General features: G+C 42.3%; 2 protein-coding genes across 6 annotated transcripts in view; one reads left to right on the top strand and one right to left on the bottom strand.

The window, feature by feature from the left end:
* Positions 1–1,077: 1,077 nt before the first annotated feature.
* LOC109530842 (nucleobindin-2) lies at positions 1,078–6,913 on the bottom strand. 3 transcript variants are annotated; one of them, XM_019894749.1, is made up of 14 exons: positions 6,805–6,913; positions 6,686–6,708; positions 5,980–6,132; positions 5,143–5,244; positions 4,939–5,071; positions 4,734–4,837; positions 4,478–4,663; positions 3,821–3,911; positions 3,690–3,748; positions 2,984–3,076; positions 2,688–2,777; positions 2,260–2,433; positions 2,105–2,156; positions 1,078–1,259 (listed from the first exon to the last, which is right to left on the bottom strand). In XM_019894749.1, coding segments are annotated over exons 2-14 (1,242 nt in total). In that variant the 5' UTR covers positions 6,689–6,708; positions 6,805–6,913; the 3' UTR covers positions 1,078–1,257. The 3 variants fall into 3 exon arrangements, with proteins under 3 accessions (XP_019750308.1, XP_019750309.1, XP_019750310.1); XM_019894750.1 differs by lacking the exon at positions 6,686–6,708; XM_019894751.1 differs by lacking the exon at positions 5,980–6,132.
* Positions 6,914–8,025: 1,112 nt separating this feature from the next.
* Positions 8,026–27,546, top strand: part of pik3c2a (phosphatidylinositol-4-phosphate 3-kinase, catalytic subunit type 2 alpha) — a 30,232-nt gene continuing 10,711 nt past the window's right edge. Inside the window, exons 1-11 of one of the 3 annotated variants that reach the window (XM_019894733.1) lie at positions 8,026–8,128; positions 13,872–15,118; positions 20,128–20,225; positions 20,783–20,943; positions 22,905–23,025; positions 23,169–23,280; positions 23,463–23,542; positions 24,083–24,146; positions 24,376–24,522; positions 24,657–24,690; positions 25,681–25,912. In XM_019894733.1, coding sequence (XP_019750292.1) covers positions 13,943–15,118; positions 20,128–20,225; positions 20,783–20,943; positions 22,905–23,025; positions 23,169–23,280; positions 23,463–23,542; positions 24,083–24,146; positions 24,376–24,522; positions 24,657–24,690; positions 25,681–25,912 — 2,225 coding nt within the window. In that variant the 5' untranslated portion in view covers positions 8,026–8,128; positions 13,872–13,942. Of the gene's footprint in view, positions 8,129–8,561; positions 8,599–13,871; positions 15,119–20,127; positions 20,226–20,782; positions 20,944–22,904; positions 23,026–23,168; positions 23,281–23,462; positions 23,543–24,082; positions 24,147–24,375; positions 24,523–24,656; positions 24,691–25,680; positions 25,913–27,546 lie in introns of those variants that run through there. The other 2 variants (XM_019894735.1, XM_019894734.1) reach the window with 2 other exon arrangements.

Consider the following 27,546-nt stretch of genomic DNA (forward strand, 5'->3'; position numbering starts at 1 on the left):
AAAAACCCAATTTATTGAAAAATATAAATACTGTGTACCGGTACAAAACAAAAGTGTACCCCCCCCCACCACACCCCCCAAAAAAAATAAACGTTTTCATGAAATTATTTGACTTTTTTTCCTCCAATGTATGACTTTACAAGTTATTCGCAAGTGCATATTTTTCCCCTTTGAAAGTAGACAACTAATTGTACGGTAACATATTTAGCAATGTAGTGCGATTATTTGGAAAATATTTTTATATTTTCAATTATCAGACCGACTCACTTTTAACATTCTTAAATTCTTTGTAAAAAAAAAAAAAAAATGTCTACTACAACTAAAAAAAAGCAAAACAGCTCACCCCTTCTGACACTCACAAAACAGCAAAAGCTCAGCCATATGGTCGCCTCATGTAAATTTATAATTACTGTATACAACTGTTTTATTTTTATTCGCATCTGATTGGTAGAATGAATTTCTCTATGTATTTAATTGATGCTTTTTCTTGTACTTAGCAGCAAGCCCCTTTTCTGTGTCGCAATAAATTTCTGGTTCTATGGTTATTGTTACACGCTGTCACTGCAAACATCACACAAAATAAATGAATAAATAAATAATCAAGAAAAAGTATCAGACACACTGTAAATTTGCCACCTGATTTACTTTATTGCCACTCGGAACGAAATGGCGGATGTTGGGACTCAGGAAGTACAGACGCATACGTGCATGACAAAATGGAGAAGGAATCAAGCCAAAAATCCAATTAGTGAATTCAATAAATAAAATGACATGAAAAAGTAAACATCTTCAAGAATGTGGTTCTCGTGACAAAAGTAGTTGTAGATCAAAATTAATAAATTAATAAATACTATGAATCATTTTCCCTTGAGTTTCAAGGGCAACAATTTTCAGGGTCAAGAAATGCTTTCATCTCGGGCTGCAAAACTCCAGGAATTCTCAAAGTTGGAAACTTCCAACTTAAGGGAATACACCAAGAATTTAATTAAAGGATGACTCCGAATATTGAAATTAGATATATTTAAATACGATAAAGTTCAGTTTCCCCACCTTAAATACCCATGTAAATGCACCAGAAATTTTCCAAAGCTTTGCAGCCCAACTTTTATCCAGTGGTATTGCAAACAAACAAAAGTAGACAAGACAGAAGGTTGAAATGCCAACAAACACGCGCTCCCTGATAGGACCCGTCAAGAGTGTCATTTGCAACAGGTGTCTGGTTAACGCCTGTTTTCCTCCAGCTCCTGCGGCTCCAGACTCTGCAGTAAAAAAACCCAAAAACATCAAATACAACCTGATTCCCGCAGGTTGGTAAACTTCTCAAGATGATGCAAAGAAAGGTACAGATCGCTTTTGCCGGTTGTGGAACTTAATAACTCATTCAATGCTAAAATTAGAGTATCTATGTGTCGCTGAGTCCAAAACACAATTAAAAAAAAAAAAAAAAAAGCTAACAAGAAAGTAGAAATTTGTATTTTTACTGGTGTGTAAAAAAATCATATGTAAGCCATTTGTTTTTTTAGGATAATCTTGTGAGATATGTGTTTGAGAATTAAATTTATGTTACCTCGCTGTTGTGCTACGATATAAGTGGAAATCCGTAAGTAATTCAAAGATTTAGAATTATTGATGCCATAACTATTGGACAGGGGGTGAGGGCCTGTACAACTGATGAAGTTCCTCTCCCTCACTTCAACATAGTCTCGTGGCATAGAGATGCCATCAAAGCAATACTTTTATGTTCGATATGGCTTTTGCCTGAGCAAAAAAAACAAAAACAAAAACAAATAACAGGATCGATTCCTCCCCTAAAAAAATCCATGAATGTGTTCAGGCCAAAACAATAAGTGTTGCATTGGCGCCACCTGGTGGCATGGAAACACCTTGAACTGATTTGAGGAGGTTCATTCAGACCCAGGGTCACCGTGGGCCACTAGCCTGCATGTTTTACATGTTGCCAGCCCTCAAAGACTGGAGTTGATTAAGACCAAAGTAGTTCCTTTGCACCATCTCAAAATACAAACCTTTTTGGGGGTGGTTCAATTGCTTACAATGTTTCTGTATTTAGCAACAAGGCTTGGACCCCCATCCACACTTTACTCACATTTGACATCCGACTTGGATTGGACTTTTCTCTTCTCCACTTCACTCATGGCCTTAAATAGAGAAAGGAAAAAAAAAAAATCGGACTGAATCAAAAGTGAAGGCGGGTGGCGTCCCATGACTGGGGTGGTGGGGGGCGTTGTGCTATTTAAGGACCTGCTGAATGCCGCGCTTCTGAACATCGAGTAAGTCTTGCTTATTTTGAAGATTCTCGCGCTGCTTCTGCAGCTCTGCCACTTGTTCCATGATTATTTTGCTGTCCTTGGCCAGCTGCTGCTCGAACATCGCCAGCTCCTCCTCGGTGTAAGGGGAGTTTTGCTGCTCCAAAGTCTGAAAGCCATGCAACAGTTCAGTGATTCTCCAAGTGCGACATTTTTTATTTCAATCATGGTGTGAGGAAATCAGCGGTACCGGGGTTGGTTTCCCTCAAACATAATAATACTAATAATAATGTTGGTCAAAATGGTGGTACATGGAGAGCTTTGTTTTTTTTTCCTTCGGTGGTCCTCCTTCGTGTCAAAAATTTGCGAACAGCTGCATTGAATCAAGATGGCTTCTGATTGGCTCCGTGAAGGAATTCCTACCTCCCACTCCTCATTTTGGTGGAACTGCGGGTTCTTCGTGGCCGCCAGGAACTCGGCGAGTGACACCAGTCTGTCTTTGTTGGTGTCCACCTGAACACATCATGAATGGTCACTCCTGTTTCTACCTTTGATTACGTTACAGCCTTATTCCAAAATGGAATTTTTGGTGGGGGGACGGAAAACGTATTGCCTACGTTATGGTATAAGGCTGTATGTAACATAACAAAATGTGGAGAAGCGAAGCGCTATAAATACTTTGCAGATGCACTGTGCATCTGAATTATGAACCATACCACCTCAGACATGACATGCTCTCTCATGCGCCGCCTCTCCTCCTCCATCTCCACCATGTCGTCTTCTTCGTTGTTGGAGTTGTACACCTTCTCAAGCTTGAAGAGAGAACAGACAATATTCACTCGGTCCAGAGTAAACAAATGATTGCGCGAGAAAATATTTTGGGGGGTAATTCATGATAAAAATATCAAGCTCACGTTCAAAATATTACAAGCGACAGAACCTAAAGAGAGGTAATCATTATTTGAACAAAAACTCATTTATTCGCCCACCCTGAAGTGCAAACTGTTTTACTTTTAGGCTTTTTTTTTCTTTTTACCAGAATCAGAAAAAAATATTGGAACATGAATAGATAAAAGATTATTTAAAAAAATTAAATGACAAAAATATATTTCATAGTAATTTATCCCCCCCCCCCCACACACAAAAAAAAAACATTTTTCTCCTAATAAAAGAAGCCAAAAACTACAACCAAGAGAACCGAAAGACATGTACCGGTAATTGTTCTACGAATTTACATCTGAAAGAAATAAGATCAACTACTTTTCTATTTTTAGGGTGGAATTTGAAGATAAACTGGTCAAATATAGAATAATATATAAAATAATCCATATTAGCCTTTGCAATATGTTCTGGTCTACTCTATTTGTTACAGTGAACAGAAGATATCGGTCATGACAGAAAAACCGTGACGCCATGATGTCATACCTCTTTCACGAAGAGAGCCTCAAGCTCGTTCTCGTCAAAGAAGCCGTCGCCGTTGTTGTCTGGGCATACAAGGCAAATTTGAACATCCACAAAAAAATTCGAGTTATTGGTGTGAAACTTTTCAGGACTACCATGCAGTTTGAAGAAGGTCTTCGGATCAAAGTTGTCTGGTTCGAGACCGTCGGACTCCTCCCACACCTCCTTCAGCTGGTCCTCGCTTCCCTGTACATCAGGGATGTCAAACTCTTTTTTTTGGTGACGTTTCCTTTCACCTCTTACCTGGCTGACAGTTTCGGCTGTCACTTCAGCCTTCATCGGAGCTGTCACTGCTTCCTTGTGACGTGTCTTAAAAACAACTCTTGGTTTGTTGTTTGTTCCATTTGACATTTCAGTACAGGTTTTAGCAAGGATCATGCAAGTTGAATCGCATGATTTTCTTTCACGGGCCACATAAAATGATGTGGCAGGCCGGATCTGGCCCCCGGGCTTTGACTTTGACACCTGTGTTGTACATACACGTGCACACACACACGCATGTGCAGGCACACTGGCGTCATCTTAGGCATGTGCTAACGCTAAATGCTAGTTGACCTAACTGGGAATATTGTCCTATTAAATCCAAGGAAGAACTCAATTGGTTTACACATATGTGTGATTTGTTAGAGTTCTGATTTTTTTTATAAATTTGGAATGGAATTTGGATTTGGGAGTCCTTACTAGCTGAAAATCTACTGAAGTACAGTAACAGGGCATGTGTACTTGGTCACTTCTTTCCACTGCTGACCTACCGGGTGGTTGACTTTGGCGTGGTTGGCGTGCTTCTTCTTTATCTCCTCGTGGTGTTGCTCCTCCTTCTTACGCTCCTCCTCCGACATGGCCTTCAGCTTCTCCCGCCTCTCGTGCTCCTTCATCATCTCATAGCGCTTGAACTCTTCGTGATGCTGCTTGTCAAATTGCATAAGGTCTTTCGTAGCCTGTCGGGAGGTGATCGATGTATCATATATGTGACATACAGCGTACAAATGTTTGTTTCAAGCTTCATACTGCTTTGATGAGGCGGTCCAGGTCCTCAACTTCAAATGAATGCGCATTGTCGTGGTTGAGGTGTTCAAATTGTTTCAGCAAGGCCTGGTAGTCCACTTTCCAGCCTGCAAGGATATTTCAACAAACCATGGACGTTACAACACGTCTTGTGCAATAATCGGGATACGAGCTTGTAAGTCGCAACAACAGCATAATGTCGGGTTACCATCTCCCAGCTCCATGTCATGCTTGGCCTTGATGAGCATCCGCAGCCTGTTCATTTCCTCCCTCTTCAGCTCATCCAGCTTGGTGCGCAGATTGTTGTGGACAAAGTCCAGCTCTTTGGCAAGTTTGTCTGGCTGTGAGTTAGGACAACAGTTCAGTAGTGCAAGTGTATGAGCCAACAAACTTTTTTTTTCTGTATTTTTACCTCCATGTTGTTGGCGTTTTGTAACTTCTCCCGAAAGTGAGGGTCTTTCTCCAGGTATTCGATGACCTCCCTGAGGTAGCGGTCATAGTGTAGCCCGGTGTCCTGAGGCATGAATTAAATGGACTGCATTATTACTGTCATTACTGAATGGAAAGCATGCATAGCTGTTGATGTACAGCGGAACCTCCAAAGTCCAACACAAGTAGTTCTGTGAAGCGGTTTTACTTTCAAACAAAATACTCCCCATTGGAAATCCAGGGTTAAATGTCAAAGGCAATGCTTCATGTATTTTTTTTAAAAGGGACAGTGTGTGAATATGTATCGATTTTCAATGATCATTATTTATGCAAAAAAATATGTTCGAAAACATCAGCGTATTTTTTTTCATGTAATTGTAGATGAAGAAATCACTGATTATATTACATTGGGTGCGCCCCGCTACAAGAGGCTGCCATGTTTGGCCGCCATCTTTCCGCTCCGGACACCCGAGGGAGACGAACTTAGTGAAGGTGGCTCCTCAACATTATGACTACAACTGAACTCACTGCGTCGCTTGAGAGAATACTAAAAGTCGTTTGTGAAGATATTTTGCTTGCATCTCTGTTGTCGTGCGTGTGCTTGAAATGCACGCACTCATTTCATTGCATTCTGTTAGTTCGCCAGTAGATGACACTAAATCACACATTCAGCTTCCAGTGGACATGTCCAGATATGACGAGAGGACACTAAGTTCCATTCATTTTGACAATAAAATGGGTACATTTGCCTGGCGAACATCAAATTAGATCTTAAATAATCATGTCGTAATTTAATCAATAAAAATGTTTTGTGACTCACTACACTTTGTGGGGCATTCAGTTCATCCTCTTTGGGCGCTGTGTTCTCTTTGCTCTTGTTCACAGCAATGGGCAGTGAGTGGATGCACAGCCACAGACTCAGCAGAACCAGTACGCAACTGTCCAACGCTTTACCTCGTACCATCGCCATCCACTTTCGAAAATAGAAATGTATGGTTTTCAGATCATTAGTGGGATCCAATACACACAGAAAAAAATGATGACGTGCAATTTGAACAATGAGCCCATAGAGCACATAGGACGCATCTGTAAAGCAATTTTTTTTTTAATGAATACAGCCTTTTTCCAGGAGTTGAATTTACCTGGACTAATAGCAATTGCTGGGCACATTTATTCACACTTATATAACTGAGATTCGAACCCCAAACTTCAAAACTGTGTAGCATATGTGACACCATGCTTCCAGAATACCTGATTTCTTAGTTGTTTTTTTTTTCTTTTCAAAATTTCGGAAGCACATCTTTCACCTTGTCATTTAATTGAGGGTGTTGAGTGTGGACGTTTGAGAATTTTTCTTGTTGAAGTTTTATCTCGGACAAAGGCTGTTTCACAACAAAAATGTGGAAAAGGTGAAGCGCTGTGGCAACTTAACTGATCCACTGTATATTGTTTGTAACTATCTGATAATGGAATTTTTTTTTAATCTACAAACGCAGAGACCCAACTCTGCTTTGACAGAAACGAACCATCTGTTGGCTTTGAAGCGATTCTGCCAGAGAAAAAGGAACCAAAAAAAGATTAAAACAGTATATTGTGAAAATAAATTATAGTTATGATCAACGAAGACCAAAAAAATAATACTTACCTCGGTCCAGATGCACTTTTGACTCTTGAACGAGCTTCTTGTTAGCTTAGCTTGTGTATGTTTACAGCCGTCACCTGCTCCCTGCCACCAATACAAGCCGCTCGTGGCATCAACCTACTAGCCCAAAGGGGTTACCATGGTGACGCCCCGCTCACGGCCAATCCCATTGGACGGAAGAGCAACGGTGCAGTCGCGCTAGGTGCTGAGTGGACCATTTACCCGTCAATCAGGATGTCATCGAGCTGATTAAGCAGACCGTACGTGGCGCTCAGTCAATCATCGAGTGGGCGGGGTCAGTGCTCCCTGACACTTCCAAATAATTTGTATCATTTTATTGAGTATTTAAGATGTTTTTCCTCTGACAGGACGCAAGCATGGACTTAATGTGTTTTTATTCCATATCAGGCCCATCGTTGTCAATGTATTATACACTTATTGGGGTAAAAAGTCATATCAACATCAAATAAAACTTGATGATCCAGTAAGCTACTATAGACATTTCCTGCATTTCTAACCATATACTGTAAACAGAGTACTGAACATCTCGCTTTTTTACGGAGAATGTTGCACAGAACTTGTGGTCGGCTGCTTTCGTCTTTATTTTCAAACTATTTACAGTATGCAGTTCATATAGTATTTATTTGTGTTTACTCATTTCTATTCACGTTTTGAATTTATTTGATATATTTTCTTCCAAACTATTCACATTGTACTGCATTGTATTGCATTGGATTTCTTTTTCAGGTGAGTTTCATTTTTATACATATCTAACATGGATAAACAGACCACGCAAAACACTGATGAAATAAGATAAAATAAGAAAACCTTTATTTGTCTCACAATGGAGAAATTCGCAATTATTTATAAATTCATTAATTCATGTCTAATATTCTACTGTATTGTCAACTTAAAGCAATAAAGCATGTGAGTTATGTCCTAAAATGTAACCATGGATAAAATTAGCAATTGAAAACACAATTATATTCAAATATATAGTAATACATACATATAATCTAAATTTATGATCGTAGCTCAGTGCATTTTTTTATTGTACAGTACTGTATCTCGGTCCAAGAAATGCAGTAGTCGCGATGACGTCACGTGCCAAACAGAAGCTGGCGTGTTCACGTGTCCACAAGACGGCGCTGCTTGCCGCTCCAATAACGCCATCCCGCATTGAGTCAACCCTCCAAGCTCTGGTCCGACCCCTCCACCAAAAAAACTCCTTGTTCAACCTCCACAGGAACTGACGTCTATGCCGTGCAAAGTGGACGGGAAAAAAATGCAGCTGCGGGACAAAAATGGCTTCGATCACCGCTAAAAGGTGAGAAAGTGACACAATTTCCCCCTAACTAAAATGTTTGCGTCGAAACTTTTTTTGTCATCAGCTGTCGTCGCGGCTCCTTCACCGGGTTGAAAGCGACCGCTTCCCGTCTCGCAAAAACCTGCTTTTCTTCCTTGTTGTGAGACCGAAGCGTTTGAGTCGCGTCTACTTTTTTTTAATAATCATTAAATTGAACTCACGCCAATTCCACCGTCGTCATTTTTTGAAAACGGATCGAACCGAGCGTGTTTAAATTTGACGGCGCGTTCTCTCTCTATTTTTGTTAGCCGCTAACTTAGCAGCCAAGTCATGTTGGAAGTTTCGAATCGCTTCGAAGTGTTGAGTTTTTTTATTTAACTAACCGGCGTTTTAAAAGAACAGAACTTTACCCAACTTGTTTTGTTGTTTCATAAATGCTCGCGCCCTGCCTCAGGAATTTGTACAGGATTGAATATAAAAGGACTAATCAGGTGAGTGCAACTAGTTTATATGCCAAACTTTACTCTTAAAATGTTATTGCATTTGCGTGATCAGTGTGTTCCTGATGTCGCGTTATTGTTTTTCTTTTTTGTATGTAAACTTCACTACTCAAAAACTGTATCATCGATACTCTGAATGTGATTAGCATTTGTCTACAAATTGGTATTTACCTTCCTTTAGTTTGCTCCATTTGATGGTTGTATCGTCAAAGGGGGCGACAAGACCGGCAGCAAACAGTTAAAATTTGAGAATGAAAGACAACGTAATTATTATAATTGGGTTTATCAATCTGAAATATACCCCCAAACTATGATACCCAAATAATTTCAAACATAATTTCAAACTCATTTTACCCTTAAAAATATATACCGGCCATGAAAGTCGTCAAGTAAAAATGACAGTTATTACTTTTCTATCAGTTATTTTCGACTCAGTGGGATGTAGATCCTCTTATTATTTTTAATACTTACAGGATTTGGCAAACTGTCTTTAGTTGGGCACTCACTGATCAGCCAATTGTAGTCCATACCTTTCTATGCGTCATCTTTTAATTTTTTTATTTTATTTTATTTTTCCATTGGGACAGTGCACATTAATCAACACAAAAATAAAAAGTGTATTTGTACCGGACTTAAATGTTAGTTTTCAGCCTTAGTCCCAACACAGGTTTCTTCACATAAACAAAAACAGCTAAACAAATAAAATAATACAACACAACGCATAACATAAAACACAGACAATTATGCAATTTTCCTGCATACGCTTTGTTTGAATTAGTTCTAGATGAAAGAGGAGAGAATCAAAGTGTCCTTTCACCAGTGGATCAGAGACGCCATGCTCAAAATGTGCACACGTCTGTTAAAAGCTAAGGTTGAAAGTAAACAAGAAGCTGTAGCGTCCATTGACGAAAAAAGAGATTGGTTAACTTCTCCCGTCCCAAGTAAATTTGTTTCACTTCAAAGCGGCGACTCTTAATTCCAAATACGCATCCATGCATCCTCTCTCCTCATCCTCGGCTCCACAAGCCATCCATCCTAACGCACCAGCGCAGACTGCCCAACAGCGCCGACATCTCTGCTAAACAAAATGGGGCTGTAAAAAATGCTGCCCATTACAGGGGCAAAAAACAAGCACCGCGGCGTTGTGACGAATGCCGTGGCCAAAAACGCTGAAAACACTCCACATCGGGTCCACATGAAGTTACAACAAACACCATGTGACAAAACAAAAGACAAAGCCCAAAGGAAAAAACAAAAACAAAGCTCTTGAAGAGCACTTGCCGACTGCTGCCTATTAGGGCGCCATCTTGGAACATCTTAAGAATAAGAATAAGACAACCTTTATTTGTCTCACATTGGAGAACTTCCCAATTTGCAGCAGAAAAGTTATGAAAGGAAGAAAATAGAAGACCAAAAAGTTGAGACGTTAACCATCCTGGTTTGTCTGGCATGAACCACACAAGTAACCTTTACTGACTATCAGACTTCGACTGAAATATTAATTCAGCACATTGCTGTTTGCTCTGTAGCCAAGTTGATATTGCAAACGAGAATCTGTTCTCAATTGCCTAACCTGGATAAAGATTAAGAAAATACTAGTGGGTGTTTTACTGGTCAAAAGCTTCAGTTGCGTGTTTCAATTGTACATCACCGTTTACTGTAAAAGATGTTATTAACTTGAAACGTATTGCCGTATTTCACCATTGTTTTGTTTTTGTCATATAGTCCCTTGTCTATGCCCCAGTTACATATTTTCCATTTTAAAGATGTTCGCTTTGCACTTTGAGCCAACAGACTGCTAACATTGGCAGTTTTGAACTCTGATTGGAAAGCAGCAGCAACAACACCACTTGTGTGTGGTTTTGTCAATTCATGGAGGAAGTGAATGAACAAAGTCGCTTCCAAAGAGTTTTTTTGTTGTTGTTTTTTTTTTTTTTTAACCTCTGCACGCATTCTCCATTTGTTTCCACTCTAGCGAGCATTCTCGGCTGCCTCCTGAATACTGAAACAGCACAGCAGCCGACAGCTCCAATGTTGTTATAAAGTCTTAAAGTGCCACAACGCCCCCCCCCCCCCAACACTCCTTTTTTGTGTCATAATGCAGTAGAAGCCACTCAGTTCTGGAGTTTGTCTTGGATCAATTCACCTTCTCTCTTCCCTCTCATGCATCCGGCTGCCATATATGGATCGCCTTACGTCGTAGCATACGCGTATCGGGAGTCAGGTTCTTTCGGCGTTTTTGTTATCTTAGGATAGCTTTCAGTGTTCTTCTGCAGGCTGGAATCATTGTTCATGATTGATCTTTGAGGAACAAAGCTAACAATATTGCCAGTTAATATACCACAACACATAAATATCAAGGCGCTGCAGATATGCTCCCTTGAGTTTCAGATCTCCAAAGAATGATGGGACATGACACAGCTTTTTTTTTCTTTCAAGTCAGGAAAATGTTCGTGACAGTATAATTTTTGTTAGGGGATTTACATTTTTTTCTCCCATAAGGAAACGAACGGAACTGCTCTGTCCCAATTTACAATTTCTAACAACCAACCAGCCCAGCAAATAAAGGAATGAGACACCATTAAAGTAAAATCTAAAACTTGAAAAACTGACAGCCGTGCCAAACTGTGCCTTATGGATCAATGTTTAAACATTGTTACAGTTGTGCAAGGGTAAAACTAATAGTACCTTAAAGTGCAAAAAAATAAATAAATCAAAGCAATCCAGCTTTACTTTGTTTACAATAGCACATATGGTGAACCAGAAGTGTGTCCACTTCCTGTCTTTTTACTTTCATTTGTCACAAAGAAGCAACAGACCAAGTCAGCTGTTACCTTGCTAGCTTCATGCGTTCTATTTTTTTTTTTTCATTTTTTAAACATGCTTCATGGTTGTTGAAGTGTAAGAAGAATCTAACTACCTTGAATGCATTAAAATAAAACAGAGTTGCTTACAAGTGATATCGCCATGTGAGTCTGCTCACTTAACGTGACTTATCATCTTTTCACATTATTTTGTCATGGAAAAAAGGCACCAGACAACTGTCTCAGCTGTTAGTTTGCGACCTGTGTAGAGCTAGCGGCAGGAATGAGAAGCTGACATAGCATTAAAATGTGACAGACCTGTCACAACCCCCAGTCGTCAAAGGCGAATGCCTATGACATGCTAAGTTGCGCCTTGTTCATCTTATTTTATAGCCTTCTTCTTGGTCTTACAATTGTTAAAAAAATGTAAACCATGGGTTAAAACAGGCTAGCTAACAAGGGTAACTGTGTATAATTTACCGTCTCCTCAACTTCTGTCCCTAAAAAGCACTGATAACCATTTCAGTGGGTAATTCGCTTGCTAGCGGTTAGCACCACGTAGCTATAATAAAATGCAACAGGAAATTAGAGTCTTTGGCTACTGCGTCTGTCTCGAGCTTAACTTTTGCTAACTAGTGACCACACCTGTCTGAATACTCGAATGTGAGTCCTGAGATATCGCATGGTGGTTCCTCTTCTTTGAAAATAATGCGAATAAGCCAAAGACAAATTAAAAAGTGCAGAAATAATTCTTTTGACGCTGACGTCATTTATGATTCGTGATTCGGAATTTGAACTTTAGAGGCCCATTTTTGCTAACCTTTTTTCTGTCTTAGTTCATAGTGTGACGATGAATTGCGTGAACAGCAAATGACTTTAGTTTTGAGGCCAAAATATGATGACTCCATACTGTTTCAGGTTTGCTGTCACTCCCCGCTGGTGTTAGCGCAGCTGATAACACAGCCTTGTTGCTGCGAGCGCTAGTTACACGCCAGAGAGCAAGAGTGATTCAGAGAGAGAAACCCCTCAGGTTGCTTAGTATGCCAAATTCTTGAGGCGCACAATGGTGTGAGGCGAGCGCCGGCCCTAGCCAGCCTCCTCTACCACAATGGGAGGGGTGCAGTGGAGGAGCGGGGCAACAAGGGGGGAGCGGGAGGTCTTTTAGGAGTGCCTGGCGAGAGAAGGAACTCACTCAACCCTGTGGTGGTGAGATGAATGGCAGCTTTGACGAGTGAGTGGTCCGCCCCACCCACCCCCCCAAAAGAAAAAAAGGGGGGTTAACAGGTTGTGGTGGTTGTTTGACACGCGCTAGTTAAATTGAACCACTTGTGAGGTTAAGCTTGCTAACTCCGAGGTTAACGTCACCTTCATTATGATTGGAAGAACAGAATTTTGACATCAAAATAATACAATAAATTTAATATTATGCACTGTAGGCCTGAGCAAAATGGCCTCTCAGTAAAAATGTAAGATTCCTCTCACACCCTCTTTCGCTAATATTAAAAGCACATCATGTTGAAACATAAACGTTCACAGAACTAATAGAAAAAAACATTTCGTGACAAATGACGCAAGTAGAAGCGGTTCCTCTTGCATAGAACACTTTTGTCAAAACTATGTAAACATGATCAGAAAATGAACCATCAAACTGCATGGCTCAGCTGGTCCACGTATCCCAGTTTGGAAGCACATACCTCGGGTCAAAAGTTTTCAACGTGTCTTTGGCAGTGTTTAGCAAGATGGACTCTGTGATCGCCTTCTACCAGGCTCCTCTCTTGAACATACTGAAAAAGAAATGACACTTTCTGTATCTAAATCCGAACACACTCCTGGGAGCTAATCATTCTGCATTTAGCTCACTTTTTGCTAGCGCGAGAGCTAATTTAGAGGTCTTCATCTTCACCGAGTGCTCAACAGCGCAAAGAGATGAACTCAAATGCCTATCTGTCACTCAATCAAGGATCTGCGTTCAAAAGGAAGTTGGTCATTGCTCGAGTGACTGGAAATGGGAAGTAGATGATTAATAAATTCTCGCTTACTGAACCATCTTATCTCATCTCGACGTTTACATGGCTACTTGAAAAGACTCGTAAAATGAGAACACCTTGTGTAAATGTTTGATGTTGGATATTTGTAGTATGTAGTTAGCTCAGCTGCTTTCTTTGTCACAACCCCCTAGCTCCACCCCATCGTGGTAGCAAAAGCCGCACTCGACGATGGCTCCCCTCAAAAGACCCTAATTTCGATCAGGCTTTAAAGAGGGCTGTCATCTTTTAAACTTTCGGTAAGACACCTGAGAACTGTTTTAAATTATGTCAGTGATGCGTTCTATGTCTCCTTTTAACAATGTTGTTGTTATTGTGGTTGCGGTTTCAAAGTTTGAGAACCAAAAAAGCTGCATAAAAAAAAAAATACATGTTTTTTTTTCTGTCACATTTTTACTGTGTCCCTTTGTTGTAGGTGCATGAGGCTTTGCTTTGGAATCCTGATGTAAAAAGCCGTCAAGCTCATGGCACCTCCCAGTTGACACCATGGCCCAGATATCGAAAGGTAATGGGTTTAAGCTGGATGTCCCCCAGCCAAAGGGGCTTGTGGGTAAAGAGGAAGCCCTTCGCATGGAAGAAGAAGCTTTAGCAAAGCTCCAAAAGGACAAGAAGCACACTTTTTCCTCCTCTCCCACTCGGGGGTCCTCCCCCAAGCCAAACAAGCCCAAGTCCGCAACCGTTGCTTCCACTCCCGCATGTTCTCAACGTTTGCCTGCCGCCAAGAGACCAGAAAAGGACCTCATTGTGTTTCCTGAGACCAAGAAGCAGCCAGAGGCCAACAAGTTCAGGGACATCGATGTGGACAAGCTGACCAACGAGGAGCTGGAGAAGCTCCTCTTAGATGAAAACTTTGGGGCCAACAGCAAAGTATCGCGCCCGTCGTCCCTGCTGGGCTTCAACCTCAGCGCCTCCTACCCCGGTGGCCATACGTGTAGCTCATCTCCTTTCCAAGGTTCCCAGTGGACGCCCATCCTGTCCACTCCGTCGAGTTCTGCTGTGTCCACGCCCACCCATCAGCCGGCACCCTTGTTCCCTTCCGCCCCGTTCCCCAAGCCAGGGACGTTTCAGAATGGCTTCACTCCAGCCCTGTCGCCCTTCATGGCGCTGCCCGCCCAGCAGACGTCTTTCTTGGCCTTCACTCCCATACAACCCGCCGCCACCGCCGCCCCCACCATGGTGTTCCCTCCGCCGCCTGCCGTGGACCCCGAGATGGCAAAACTCTTTGATAAGATTGCCAGCACCTCGGAATACTTGAAGAACGGCAAGGCGACCTGCACTGACCTAGATTCCGCTCCGGCGTGCTCTGCCTCCCTGGCACCCAACCCGGCGGCCCAGCAACAGGCGGCGGCGGAATCCACGGGCATCGGCCGCTTCGACTGGCTGGATCTGGACCCGCTGACTAAGCGCAAACCCGACAACGAGGAAGCGGGCACCACGCCGGGGGACGATCCCGATGCGGCGCAGGGACTTTCTGCTGGGGATCCCTGGGACGCAGTGCTGGAGACCGAAGGGAAAAGTAGTAGTAGCAGTCACCCGCTTGAAGGGAAGGCATCCGGGTCAGCCCGATCGCAACAGAGGAGGGCGTCGACTGGGGCCGCTGTTACGAGGAGCCACTCGCTCAACATTCCAGGAACTTCCTCGCAACATAAAGCAAACAGTCAGGTAGGCACGCACGCACAAACGCTTCTTTACTTGCGAACATTCTTGTTGAAACCCTTTTGACACGAACTGTTCCCCTGCTAATCTATTGCAATTGATCATTTTTGCTCCTGCTGTATTGCATTTTTTTAAGTGATTTTTTGATTTTTTTTTTTGTTTGTTTAATCGACTTTTTACATGTGGCAAAGGAGAGCCACAGTGTGCTGTGATTCTAAATAATTTTACGCTGCACGGCGCGACTCACTTCACCGCGGCCTCTATTTGTAATCAGGTGATCAGGTATTAAAAGGTACTGGAATTCTGAATTTGGGAACTGGAAACCACGCAGGTGATGTGAACCATTATTGATGCCTCAAAAAGAAACGTTCCGTCATTAGCTTGCACAGTCTGTTGCTGTGCCGTAGCCCTGGACAGTGTTGTATTTTTCATTTATTTCATGGATAACCGCTTCAAGATGCATCTTCTCAATTTCAAGGGGATCCTTACAACACATCATCACCAGTTGGGCAGACTGATGCGTTCAATGCCGTGTTGTTTTCAGAACGTCGCGCTGATGAATAAAGCGAAGTTGGTACCGCGCTGGTAAAGTGGCATCACATCAGATGGTATAGTCTTTGTCCTATTCGTGACCCTAAAATGGATGGATGAACATATCATTACAGCCAAAGTGAAACGAAAGCGCATCTACTTTTGTATTGCAATGCTGGTCACTCAGCCTCCCAAAACGTTTTACTACGAAACCCATCAATCTCGATGTTCACATACTTATTTTAGAATGAGATGGCTTGTTTTTTTTCCTCAATCTGTGGTTACAAACACAAGTCATCTGAGGTCTTGTGAGGAATATTTAGGACATTGCCTCAGGACATTGCTGCGGGTGAGTAGCAGCGGGTAGTTCTGCAGTTTTTTTTTTTTTTTTTTTTTTTTTTTAAACCCAAAAGACCAAATGACTATGTGCTGTTTTGTGGCGATTTTCGCTTGGTTTTTTGTGGGGGTTATGCCATATACAGAAATGGTCATTTCTGCAATGGTTTGAACTGAGTGCATTAATATAAAAACAAGAAAGGGATGGTCTCTTAAAATAGTCACAGGATGGATGGACAAAAAGCACTGCTTATTGTTCATCTATGTCAACGCCCAACAATCGTCTGATGTGTAGTTTCTTCCCCTGGTGATATTTAACTAAACTGCACTGTCAAGGATCAGTTTTACCCCAACAACTTTGCTGAATCTGAGCTCAGTTATTTAAAATGAGTATCAAGTCACTTGCCTTAACCGACCTTTCATGGCAAGAGACGTGTCAGATGATCACCACGGCGACCAACATGTGGCAGCACAAATTTAAATCGTGCAGTCATTTGAACTTTCAAGTTTTGCGCAGTTTTACTCAATATTTTGGTTTGCACTTCACGATGTGTCGGAGTTCAAATTTCCTGCCAATGTTGGGTAAAGCGGCGTAACTCTACTCAAATGAATTTCACAAAATTTGGGGTATAATCGTTTGTCGTTACCTCGGCAATCGCGTTTTGTGACGTCACTAATTTGCCGTCATTGAAGGACCAAAGTAAACACATGATGGTACATATAACCGAAAAATAACCGTGATAGATTATTTATTTAGTTAGTTAGTTAGTTCGCTCTTAAACTGCTTCTGGTCATATCCGAAAGCGCGCTTCCAAATGATGCCACTCGCTTTAAATGTAGTCAAAGTGCGATAATGCATCACTGCCTCAGATGACGCACCTCCCTGAAGTGTCAGCAAAATTTTAGTTTAGGACAGACCACAAACACAACAGCAGTTTTGCCATCGCAGACGGATCGAGCGTGTTCCCGCTTGCCAGTCTGCCTGTCGAAATGTCTTTGTGCTGATCTTAATCTGCTTGGGCAATTTCATCTTAAATTCAGTGAGCGTTGACGTCAGCCAGAAGTACAATGAACCGTCTGAACTTGCATCTCCCACACTTGCAGTCTCCCCCCCCCCCCCTTCTCCACCCCCACGCCAGACTCTTCTGATCTTTTATTCAATACCCTAATTACACCTTACGTATGCTTGCAGTGCACTTAGCAGAGTGGATGCTTGCCGTTGCTGTGCCGGGATGTCAACAACTGTATGCGTCACTTCACAGAAAGCATCAAATTTCACCTTGTTTACCGGCCAAGAGATACAAAAGAACATTAAAAAAAGATCAACAGCAGGCCAGGCTTCTTACATATTAGGTGGAACATATTTTACGCATTTTTTTTCTCGTCCTTGCTCTTTGTTAATGAAGCTAAAGTCTCTCTGCGAAGATTTGAGTCCATCGCACGAAGGGCAAATTGTACCCCACGTTCATTTCCTGATCGAAAGAGGAAGCCGATTTGTTTTGAGTCTCGCTGGTTCCTCCGATGACGGAACGAACAGCTTGCAACAAGCACTTGGATGCATTGACGTGCATGTTTGTGAACAAGACGCAGATGTTTTCTGCTGACTTCTTTGTCTTCTTTTCAGCCATTGTTTTCATCCATCATCAAAGTGGATAATGAACTGCTAGAGATGCAAATCTATTGATTTTTGTGTGATCTCCGACTCCGTGTTGACAGGGCGCGTGCGTGCAATGAGTGCGCGCGCGAGTGTATGCGTTTGCGTGTGGCAACGGGTCGATCGCGGGATGTTGGTTTACTTGAAAAGTAGATCTTAAATGTTGGGCACGCTTGGTTTAGCTTGCTTAACATTTTTTACTGTATTCCACATACAAAAATAACCACTGTGACGTCATGGGTTTGATTTGAGAGATATTGCTCTTAAATTGATCCCAATTTTAAACAATTCTGCCGAGTCCCATCCATTGTGTTTGTATACTTCTTGTTAACATGTCCCCTTGAAAGTATGATCATATCGGAAATATATTTGGTCACAAGGTGCTATTTTGCGCCAAACGTACATTTGTCACGCACAGCGCTTCCGCCTTCTGACCGTGATGCCCCGCCCACTTTGTCACATTCCCAACTCATCGTGTGAACACGAGCCTTCCCCACGGTCGGAGTCTTCATCACTTTGCACCAGCGGCACCGCGACACATCACAGTGATGAAAGGGACAAGGCTTTTTTTAGCCAACGTGGGAATCACATGAGCGCTTGAACAAAGGCGGGCCTGTCTCGCTGTACGCTGTTTGTTTGATTCAGCCTGCGTTTGTTTTTGCTTACAATATGTCGTTCGAAAAAGCTCCTGGGCAACTTTTACAAATTGTCACCTCAGCAGCGGTAATTTGCGACGGCCGACCGAATGTGCGTGGCATGTCTCTCTCTTCCACGCGGCGAGACGCAGCTCCGCTGTTAAAACTCCGCGATGTGACACGCTGAGATTTTTGCCGTCTCCCGGTGTGACCTCAGGTCGCCTCAGCCTACACGGAGCTCAAGACGTGGTTCACTATACCTTAGTAACAATGTGTGCTGCACATTTGGGAAGCACATTACGTTTAAAAAGGGATGTATTTAACATTTTCATGCACCAATAATGATAATCTGATAACATAACCCCTCCACTGTAGTAGCCACTGTCCCTGAAACATTTTCATAGTTGCGTTGACCTCTTAAAATAAAATTACCTAAATGTTGCCTTTTTCTTTGTCGTTCTTTTCAATAATAAAAAATAATGGGGGGGAATCAATATAGAGTATATCGGCCACTATGAAATACTTATACTGTATCGTGATATACTTGAGTCATATCGTCTAGCTCAAATTATTCACTTGCAAAGAAAAAAAAGTTTGAAGAAGAATTAGACCAGATTATAATGCCTAGAAACAACCACTGGCACGCTTTCAATTGCTTTATTTCACAAACTTTCAGAAATAGAAATTCCCACACAAGCTGCCAATGACCACAACTTATACCGAGTTACTCAACGCGTCCAACCAACTCGTCACGCTCATTTGTCGACTCCCACATCACCCGCATTTCGTAGCTCACTTTTTGTATTTAATAATTTTTGAGGATGATTAATCAATGGAATAATCGGTAGAATATTCACTCCTAAAATATTTGAAAGCTGCGGAACTGTGACCTGTGACCTTTTTGCTAGTGGTAAATGGGCTTTTACCAACACAGTGCTTTTCTACCTACAGGATACTCAAAAGCACTTTAACGCTGTCTCCTCATTGACATCGTCCGTCATTGAAAACAGGCGACAGCAAATATGCCTCAAAGGAACAAACAACAGCTCATGACAAAGCCTCATAAGATTCTATTTTAAAAGTGTTTGACAGGGTTCACGATGAACTGGATGACCCGATGTGTCTTTTTTGTGTTATTGTGACACGCTTGCAGTCCAACTCGTGCTTTTGCGTGTTAAATCAAGTAGTTTCTAATGGGAGGAAATGACGATTGCATCCCCATTCCAAGCATTTCTACAACCCCCCCCCCCCACACCCCCCTCTTCTTTTTACTCCCCCTCCTCCTCCTGGTCCTCTTTTCCCCTCACCAGCATTGATGTCGTAGTCACACATTCCCAAAGCCGTGACTGAGCACTTTGCAGAGCCGGGGCTCTTTGCGCTGTGCATTTCCTGTGCCCCGGGAAGTGCATTCCTCGAGTCAGCCTGTTCCGTAAAATAGCACCAAGTGTTACTGCAATTTCCCGGCAGTAAGCCGCTTATCTTACAAGTGTGTGCGTGCTTGAGAGGAACCGGTTCCAGGTTTCCTCGCCAAACGCTATGGAGATTTTGTCTGAATCATTCAGGCCTTTTTAATCCCGCCTAATAACAAATAAATCATTGCCTTCTACAATTTGGAGCAGATGAGTAAAATAAGATGTCACGCTCTAATTCACTTTATTCATAGTCATAGTGCGCCATCAACATTCTTGGAATTCAAAACCCTGAAAGCTGACATCAGAGCGGTGGTGTATTCAAATTCTCATCTGGGTTGTTCCTCTTTGTTTTTTTTTTTTTTTTTTTTTTTTTTTTTAGTTTTTTGAGTTTGTGTTTCTAATTCCTCCACTGCGTGTACGTGTGTGTGTGTGTTTTGGCACAATCAGGACAAGGGCAAAGGAAAAGGTCTAGTGAAGAATGATGCCCTGGAACAAGAAGACGCTCAGAACCTGGAGGTGGTGGCCTTCTGCAAAGACGTGGCAAGGTATGACGTCGAGGCAGCATCGCTGGATCTTCATTGGCTGTTGAACTTTATACTGTACATCAGGGGTGTCAAACTCATTTTTGTTTTGCGGGCCGCATCGTAGTTCGGGTTTCCTTCGGAGGGCCATACTGACTGAAGTTCACAGTGTGACGTCAAATAAACATGCCACAATTTTATGAAAGACTAGTTTTGAAATCGGGGACCGGTAATAATGTTAAATTCGTTTTCTGATGTTTAATTTGTTTTGAAAGAGTGATTGGAAGCAAAGAAATTCTTGCAATATCCCAACATTTTTAAAAGTGAAGACCATTTGCATTGTTGGTATTTATCAAGAAACATGACATTTGATACATCATTTGCTTTGGCGGGCCACATAGAATGATGTGACGGGCCAAATCTGGCCCCCGGGCCTTGAGTTTGACACCTGGGCTGTACATGAATAGGGACAGCCCTGCTGCAAACGGACCAAAACCTCAAGTACTTGATACCCTCCCCAGGAATGTTTATAATAGCCTTTATTCATACACATTTTTTTTTTTTTGGGTCCCTTCTTGCAGCCTGCGCTCCACATTCCCTCACGACGATACGTCCACCAACCCCGGCTACTTCCGCAGTCCCGTAATCGCCCAAAGGGACGCTGGGGGGGACACCAGCTGCTCCGTAAAGGTGTCCATTGAGATTTCGGACTCTCAGCAGCCGGTGACCTTTACCTGTGATGGTAAGTTCCGAGAGGGACAAAATGTTTGATCCCTCGATGGCATTTGTTCCCAGATGATCTTTTATGACATTGACGTCAGTGACTGCATGCTGATTAGGAGGAAATTGGCCAAATTCTTCACCCCCATTTTTGTCTTTTTTTTTTTTTCCACCCTCTGCCTCATGGGAAGTACACGGCGTTCCTGTTGCGTAGAAATGTATTCTCAGTTGGGAGAGTCTCTGTTTTCGACTCATCTCAAGGCCTTCGAAAAATTTTGTTTTCCTTCCCAGGAGAAACTGATTGCAGCTGACACCTCACACACCCCCGACACCAAGCTCACTCCTTGGCCTGTTCGGTGATTTGAGCAGGGGTACAAAAATATTTAAAATATAGTTAGGTTTTTAAACGCACCTCCTGTGTCTTTCTGGCTCTCTGAAGATAAATATTCAACCTCTTTGTTTTTGCCTGGTGTGTAGAACATACCATCAATCCTGCTGACAGCTGAATTCCAGTTCTTTTAGGCTTCAGCCGCATCATGTGTTGCATCTGACCGACTGACCTACTGTTCGCTTGCTCAAGAAAAAGAAACTTCCTTCCTTCCCAACTTCTCCAAAAGCACTTTCCCGGCTTCCCCATTTCGCCTCGTCATCCTGCCTATGTTGACTTCCAAATGGTCTTACCTCCTTTTTTGGGGATTTTACGGAGCGGATATTTTGGGACCCTATGCACTGGAAATGCCGTGAAATGTGTTCCTTACTGAAGTGAGGCACTTCGTTTGCCTGAATACTCCCAACTAAAAATGCCCTGCTGGGATCTTTCTCTCTCGCTAGCTCAGGGTCCCAAAATCTGTGGCGCCCACCATGTCTTATCCTGACTGTGAGCTCCAATTCTGGGCTGAAAAGAAATAGCCTCCATTCCTCTGGTGGGTGGAGGGCTGTTATTCCTGGATCCGGGGTGGTCTCCATCTTTGTGAATGCCTCACTTACGACCGCACTTTATCTGGCTTTGCATCCGTACAATAATACAGCCACTTTCAAAAACGCTTACGTCCCAAAATATGCTTCTTTTTTGTCAACAAACCCCACCTACTACACAACTTATGCCGCTAAATACACTTCAGCAACGCTCTGCTGCTGTGACTCACTTCGAACCAAGAACAGGTTTGATTTGGATTATTAGCCCATTCAAAACTTGGCTTGTCCATTAGGAAGGTTGGAAGGAAACGCAAGCGTCCACAACGTCAGAAACACAGGAACGGTTTAAAGAATAATCGATTGCAAGAACGGGATCAAAAATGTTGCCTTTATAAAATATAACTAGATCAACATGGCGGACCACAATGTATCCCACCGGAAATCTTCCTGGATTTCCTCGTGCATTCCAGTTTGAAAGTGGATAGCGAAAGTGAGGCCTCCACCAAGGCAGGATCCGAAACATGCCTGCTGCCTGACTCATTTAATGGGGGGAAAAAAATCATGAGATACCGTTCCTTCCAGTACTCTTGGCGATGGTAATTCTAATTTCAAATTTGTCGACCCAGCCCATGATTAAATTGAAACATAATCTCCCGCTCGATGCTTTTTTTACATTTCGGCAAGGAACTTAAAAAAAATAGGTCAACAACCTAGTGGTAAAGTTAAGTCTTGTATCTGTTGAATGTCACGGGACAACCCTCTTTGGGCTTTAAGTACTTGCGTAAATGGCACCAAGAAGCAAACCGGGTTGACCCGTTTGCATGTTGAAATACCGCATGTGTACCTAATGAAGTGTCCGGTGAGCGTTGCCGCTCAACTCGTGACCGTCGAGTGTAAAATGAACAATAAAATCATTCGCCGCGAAGTTCGATGCGTTATTTTCTTGCCCGCTTCACCCACTTTCATGTGTTTACTAAAACAGGAATTGGTTCTTTTCTAAATCATGTCCACCCGCATTGCCACTTTTCTTATCATCTGCTCATCAATCGCTCTTTTTTCACGCCGCAGTGAATTCTCCGGTGGAGCTCCTGATCAGTCAGACCCTCTGCTGGGTTCACGACGACCTGGACCAGGTGGACTTCTCCAGCTACCTCCTCAAAGTGTGCGGCCGGGAGGAAGTGCTGCAGAAGTGAGCTAGTTTCATGACGCGACGTTGCACTTTCACTGACGGTTGTCTCATGGCGTCATTCCGTTTCCCCATCCCGATTAATAAGCGTCCATTCATTATTAAGGCTTAGCGTAACCTTGCATCTGTGTTGTCCCGCCACGCAGTAAACACAGCCTGGGCAGCCATGAGTACGTCCAGAACTGCAGGAAGTGGGAGAATGAGATCACATTACAGCTTCTCTCTCATTCCACCATGAGACGGGACTTGGCTCGAACTGTAAGTCATTTCCATGTCCACTGAAATGTCCTGTTTAACCGCTCTCGCAGTCCCATCAGTCATCCTCACTTTCAATCTGGCGATCCTACTCACCTCGTGTTTAAAAAAAAAAAAAAAAAAAAAATACAATTCCATGATCAGCTGCTTAATCTTTCTTGTTTTTTTTTTTTGTGCCAACTCAGGTGGATGATGACAACGCGTCCATCAATTTGGAGAAACACCTAAGCTATGTGGAGCGACCATTTAAGGAGACCGCCACAAGGTAAGAGGGCCGTAAACTCGCGTTAGTGAGGAAGATGATGTGATCCTGGAAATGGTTTGGAATGGGACAAAATAGTGTTGGAATACTATCACGTTCGATGATGTTGAAGGAAAGAGTTGTAACATCATGGAAGCTGTTCCAACATTGACTCGATCAACCCGAAGGCACCGGTTTTGCAATGTTCACTGGCAGACACCAAAGGACTTCAGGGGAGGTTCAGCAGCTTGAGAAAAGTAAAATCTGAAAAAAATATTCTGCAGCCTCCTCTACATAGTACCGGTATAATACTTACTACTTTCTTCATCCACAAGGGCAATTTACTGTTCTAGCCATCTCCACAATAAAAAAAAAAAACAACAAAAAAAAAACAATGCAAGGCAAAGCAGGCACAACAAATTATTTACAATACAATAAATAAAAAAACATCTCTGCACAAGTTCAAGACTGCCAACAAACTTCCTAAATGAATTGGGAACGTTCTTTTTCTTCTACTGTAAATGGACATAACTTTTAACTTTCCCTTTCCCTCTGTGCCTCCAGACAAGGTCTGACCGACTACCTGGAAGGTTATCACAACCAAGTCAACATCTGCCTACAAAATGAGGTAGTGCGGCAAGTCTGGGATGAAAATGAAAGCTGAACAATGTACATTGTTTTTGATTCTTAGCAGGACATGCGTTTGAAACTCTTGTAAGAATGAATTCACTTGGGCCACTCTGCCTTTGCTGTACTCCTTCCTCGTTCCCCCTCGTTGAGCTTTTGAATACGGTCAAGCTCATGACTTATTAGCTGTTAGAACACCCAAGGTAACACGTCTGCATCTCTAAATTCAGAGTACCCAGTACAAGACTGTGGACCGGGTGGTGCAGACGGTGAAGAACTTCTGCTGCGCTCTGGATGAAGTGGAGACTCAGGCTATCGCAGAGGCCATCAAAAGACTGCGACACTCCGTCAACCTGCCCAGGACGCGTTCGCCGATGGTGGGCTTTAAAGCACGCACACGCACACACACACACACACACACACACACACACACACACACACACACACACACGTCATAGTTGTTGATGTGTGTGTATATGCTCCTTGAAAATGATCGTGCCTTACCTTTTAGATGGGGTCCCCATCATCTGGGCAGACAGCAAATGGTAAGAACCATACTCACTGACAAATTGCATTGAAATGTGCCGCCTGCGTTTTTTTTTTTTTTTTAATAATCACGAACGGCTCTCAGTGTTGTTTCGAACTTTAAGGGTTTACCAAACTTAAAATAAGTGCAGAGTGCTGTAAACAGATGCAATCTCAATGAATGAGCATTTATTTTAGTAGTTTAATTCAAAAACTTTTTGGGGGGTTGCGGTGGCGTACAGCCAACAAGAAACCTGAATTCACCATCTCACTTGTGCATTATTTTAATCATTGATTCATCTGAATTACACTTACATCATATTTTAATTTCCATCCCGTTCTTTAAAAACAGGACATAAATCATTTTGAGAGTGTTTTATGTTTTTACATCAACATTTATACACTTGATCCGAATCATATGTTTTGGGAAAACAGGGGATGCCCTCGCTTGACATGGTAGAGAAAAACGGAGCTCAGTTTTTGATTCCGCACCTCAAAATTAGTTTAAAACAGCAATTGTACTCCCCAGTGTTATCAAAAATAATTGTAATTTAATTTAACAATTGATTAAGTAGGTGATTAATCGTTACACCCCTAATTTGTCTTCATATACTTTGCTAAATAATTTCACAAATTTATTGTAAATAGAAAATCGGAAAAAAAATTAAAAATTAAAGTGAATTCGGCAATTTTACAAAAACACAAAATTAAAAAAAATAGTTTGAATTCTATTCAATAGTACAATTAAAATGACAGTCATTAGTTTATTATCACAATAAAATAAACAGTGCTGCCTACAATTTAATTGAACTTTAATGAATTAATTAACCTCATCTACAAATGACCTGGCCCATCTGTCCCTGTTAAAAATCAAGTTTTCCTACACCTGCTGCCTTTCGTGAACCTATTTATTCAGATTTGCAACAAATATAATGACTGGGAGATGCGACCCCCTCCACAGCAGTCAAGTACAACTCACAACACTGAATCCATTTTTGACTCCTCATCAGGGCACGCCAGCCCAGTGGACGAAAGCATGGCGCTGCTCACCCAGGCCGTTTACGACTTGGCCAAGCTCTACCTGCGCTCCTTCTGCGCGCCTTCCACCTCCATCAGCTCGCCCTCGCTCAATGGCGAAACGGCAAAGGAGCGGCGGAGCAGCAAAGAAGCCTCCGGAACTACGGACCACCTCCAGTTCACCGTCTTTGCCCTGCACGGCATCCCGGCTAACTGGGTCAGCAGGTAAACACAGATGCATATGGATTTAGTACTAAATGGCTGGTATGTACATCATATCAATTAGAATAAGTGATGAGAGGAAAAAATTCTGACATCTGTTTTCAAGGCACACATATTAGAAAACCACTTCAGCGTTGCTTCCCCCAGCTTGTTTTTTCCAAGCTGGTGTCGGATTTCAACCTGGCTTTATCTCGCGCATGCATGCGTGCCTGGAACGAACACGGACAAATTTTCCATTCCCAACTCTTGTCGCGCATCTGTAACCACAAAAGCAGCAGTACCTTGGTGGCCACAAAAGCCTGCCAAGGGCACAGAAAATGTCTGTGACTTTATTTTAAACAACGATGTGAATTTAGAAACACAATTGTGATGTCACAAAATAACTAGAATGAAAATCAGATTTGAGTTCTGACATGCACCCAATGTATCCCAATCTTTCTTTTTTTTTTTTGCCATATTTTGCTTTTTTTTTTTTTTTAAATCTCATGGCACACCATGAAACAAAAATGTAATATCAACGATATCTGCTAAAATCATGATGAGCTCATCTCAATTTACTCTCAAATGTATTTACTCCTTGTCAAATCTGTTCAAGGCTCTTGTTCTGTTGGATGAATGGCAGGTGGACGCTCAGGTTAAATGTCATGTCGCTTCATCAGCTTGTCGAAGAGCCTTTCATCCTCTGGCTGTCACTGTAATTGACAAACTAATTAAGTAGAACCAAATCATTTCCCACGAATCATTGCCTAAACCATGTAAACTTGTGGAACTTTTTACTCAGTAGCAATTTCCATCCTAATAACCGGCTTCTGCATACTCCATGCCTGGTTCTATTTTAAGCCGGTGGCAAACGTTGCTGTTTTTCCATCCACAAAGGACTAGCCAGACATTTTTGTCCCATGACGCTGTCTTGTTGGGGTCGCGTTGTGTGCGCGTTTGGCTTGTATGTCACCCATCTGTTGCGGCCACAGGGAAGGCCCGGGCAAGTGACTGAGCCGCCAACGCAGATGCCACGGAGCGCAGAATTTCACATTTTGTTTCATTTGTGACACTGTTTGAGATCTCAGCATCGGGTCTGAACTTGTATATTATATTTATTCAGTGTGAAGAAATTAATATACAGGGTGGACCAAAACGTAGGTATACACTTGTTTGAGGACGGAGGGAGGGAAGGAAGGAAGGAAAGTAGCGGTATCTCCCTCAGGTCAACATGCCACAAACCCTCACCCAGAATTACAACCCCAACACTGGCTTTTAATTGAACACAAACTGTAGTTTGAACATCTTACCCTACCGTAAAACCATGATTTGAAACCCTTTACTTGAAGGGTTTGGCAAAAGTTGGAATGTTGAAGGAGGAAATGTCCAGCGTTTCCGAGCGCAATTTGTGTTTCGTAAATGTCATTGAAATCAGTATATAAAAGTGAAAACGTGTCAGGGTGATGAAACTGCAATATACAGAATCCCTGTCTGGAGGTTGCTGCACCCACGCACGCATGTTAAAATTAGACTTGTTCTCAGGTGTATGTGGGCACACGCGGATGTCTAAGAGAAAACAAAGGAGCCTTTGTGGGGATATTGGCATCAGCATTGTCACTGACTGCTTAATAGCGCATTGAGGCCACACTTGTCTTAAA

Source organism: Hippocampus comes, unplaced genomic scaffold (genome assembly GCF_001891065.2).
Source record: "Hippocampus comes isolate QL1 unplaced genomic scaffold, H_comes_QL1_v1.1 scaffold319, whole genome shotgun sequence".
In the NCBI taxonomy this organism is placed as follows: domain Eukaryota; kingdom Metazoa; phylum Chordata; class Actinopteri; order Syngnathiformes; family Syngnathidae; genus Hippocampus; species Hippocampus comes.

Coding starts and splice junctions, on each gene's coding strand:
- LOC109530842 (XM_019894749.1), bottom strand. Junction 4,664..4,733: donor TGGACCGCCTCATCAAAGCA/GTATGAAGCTTG, acceptor ACCTCCCGACAG/GCTACGAAAGACCTTATGCA. Junction 2,778..2,983: donor GAGAGCATGTCATGTCTGAG/GTGGTATGGTTC, acceptor TGATGTGTTCAG/GTGGACACCAACAAAGACAG.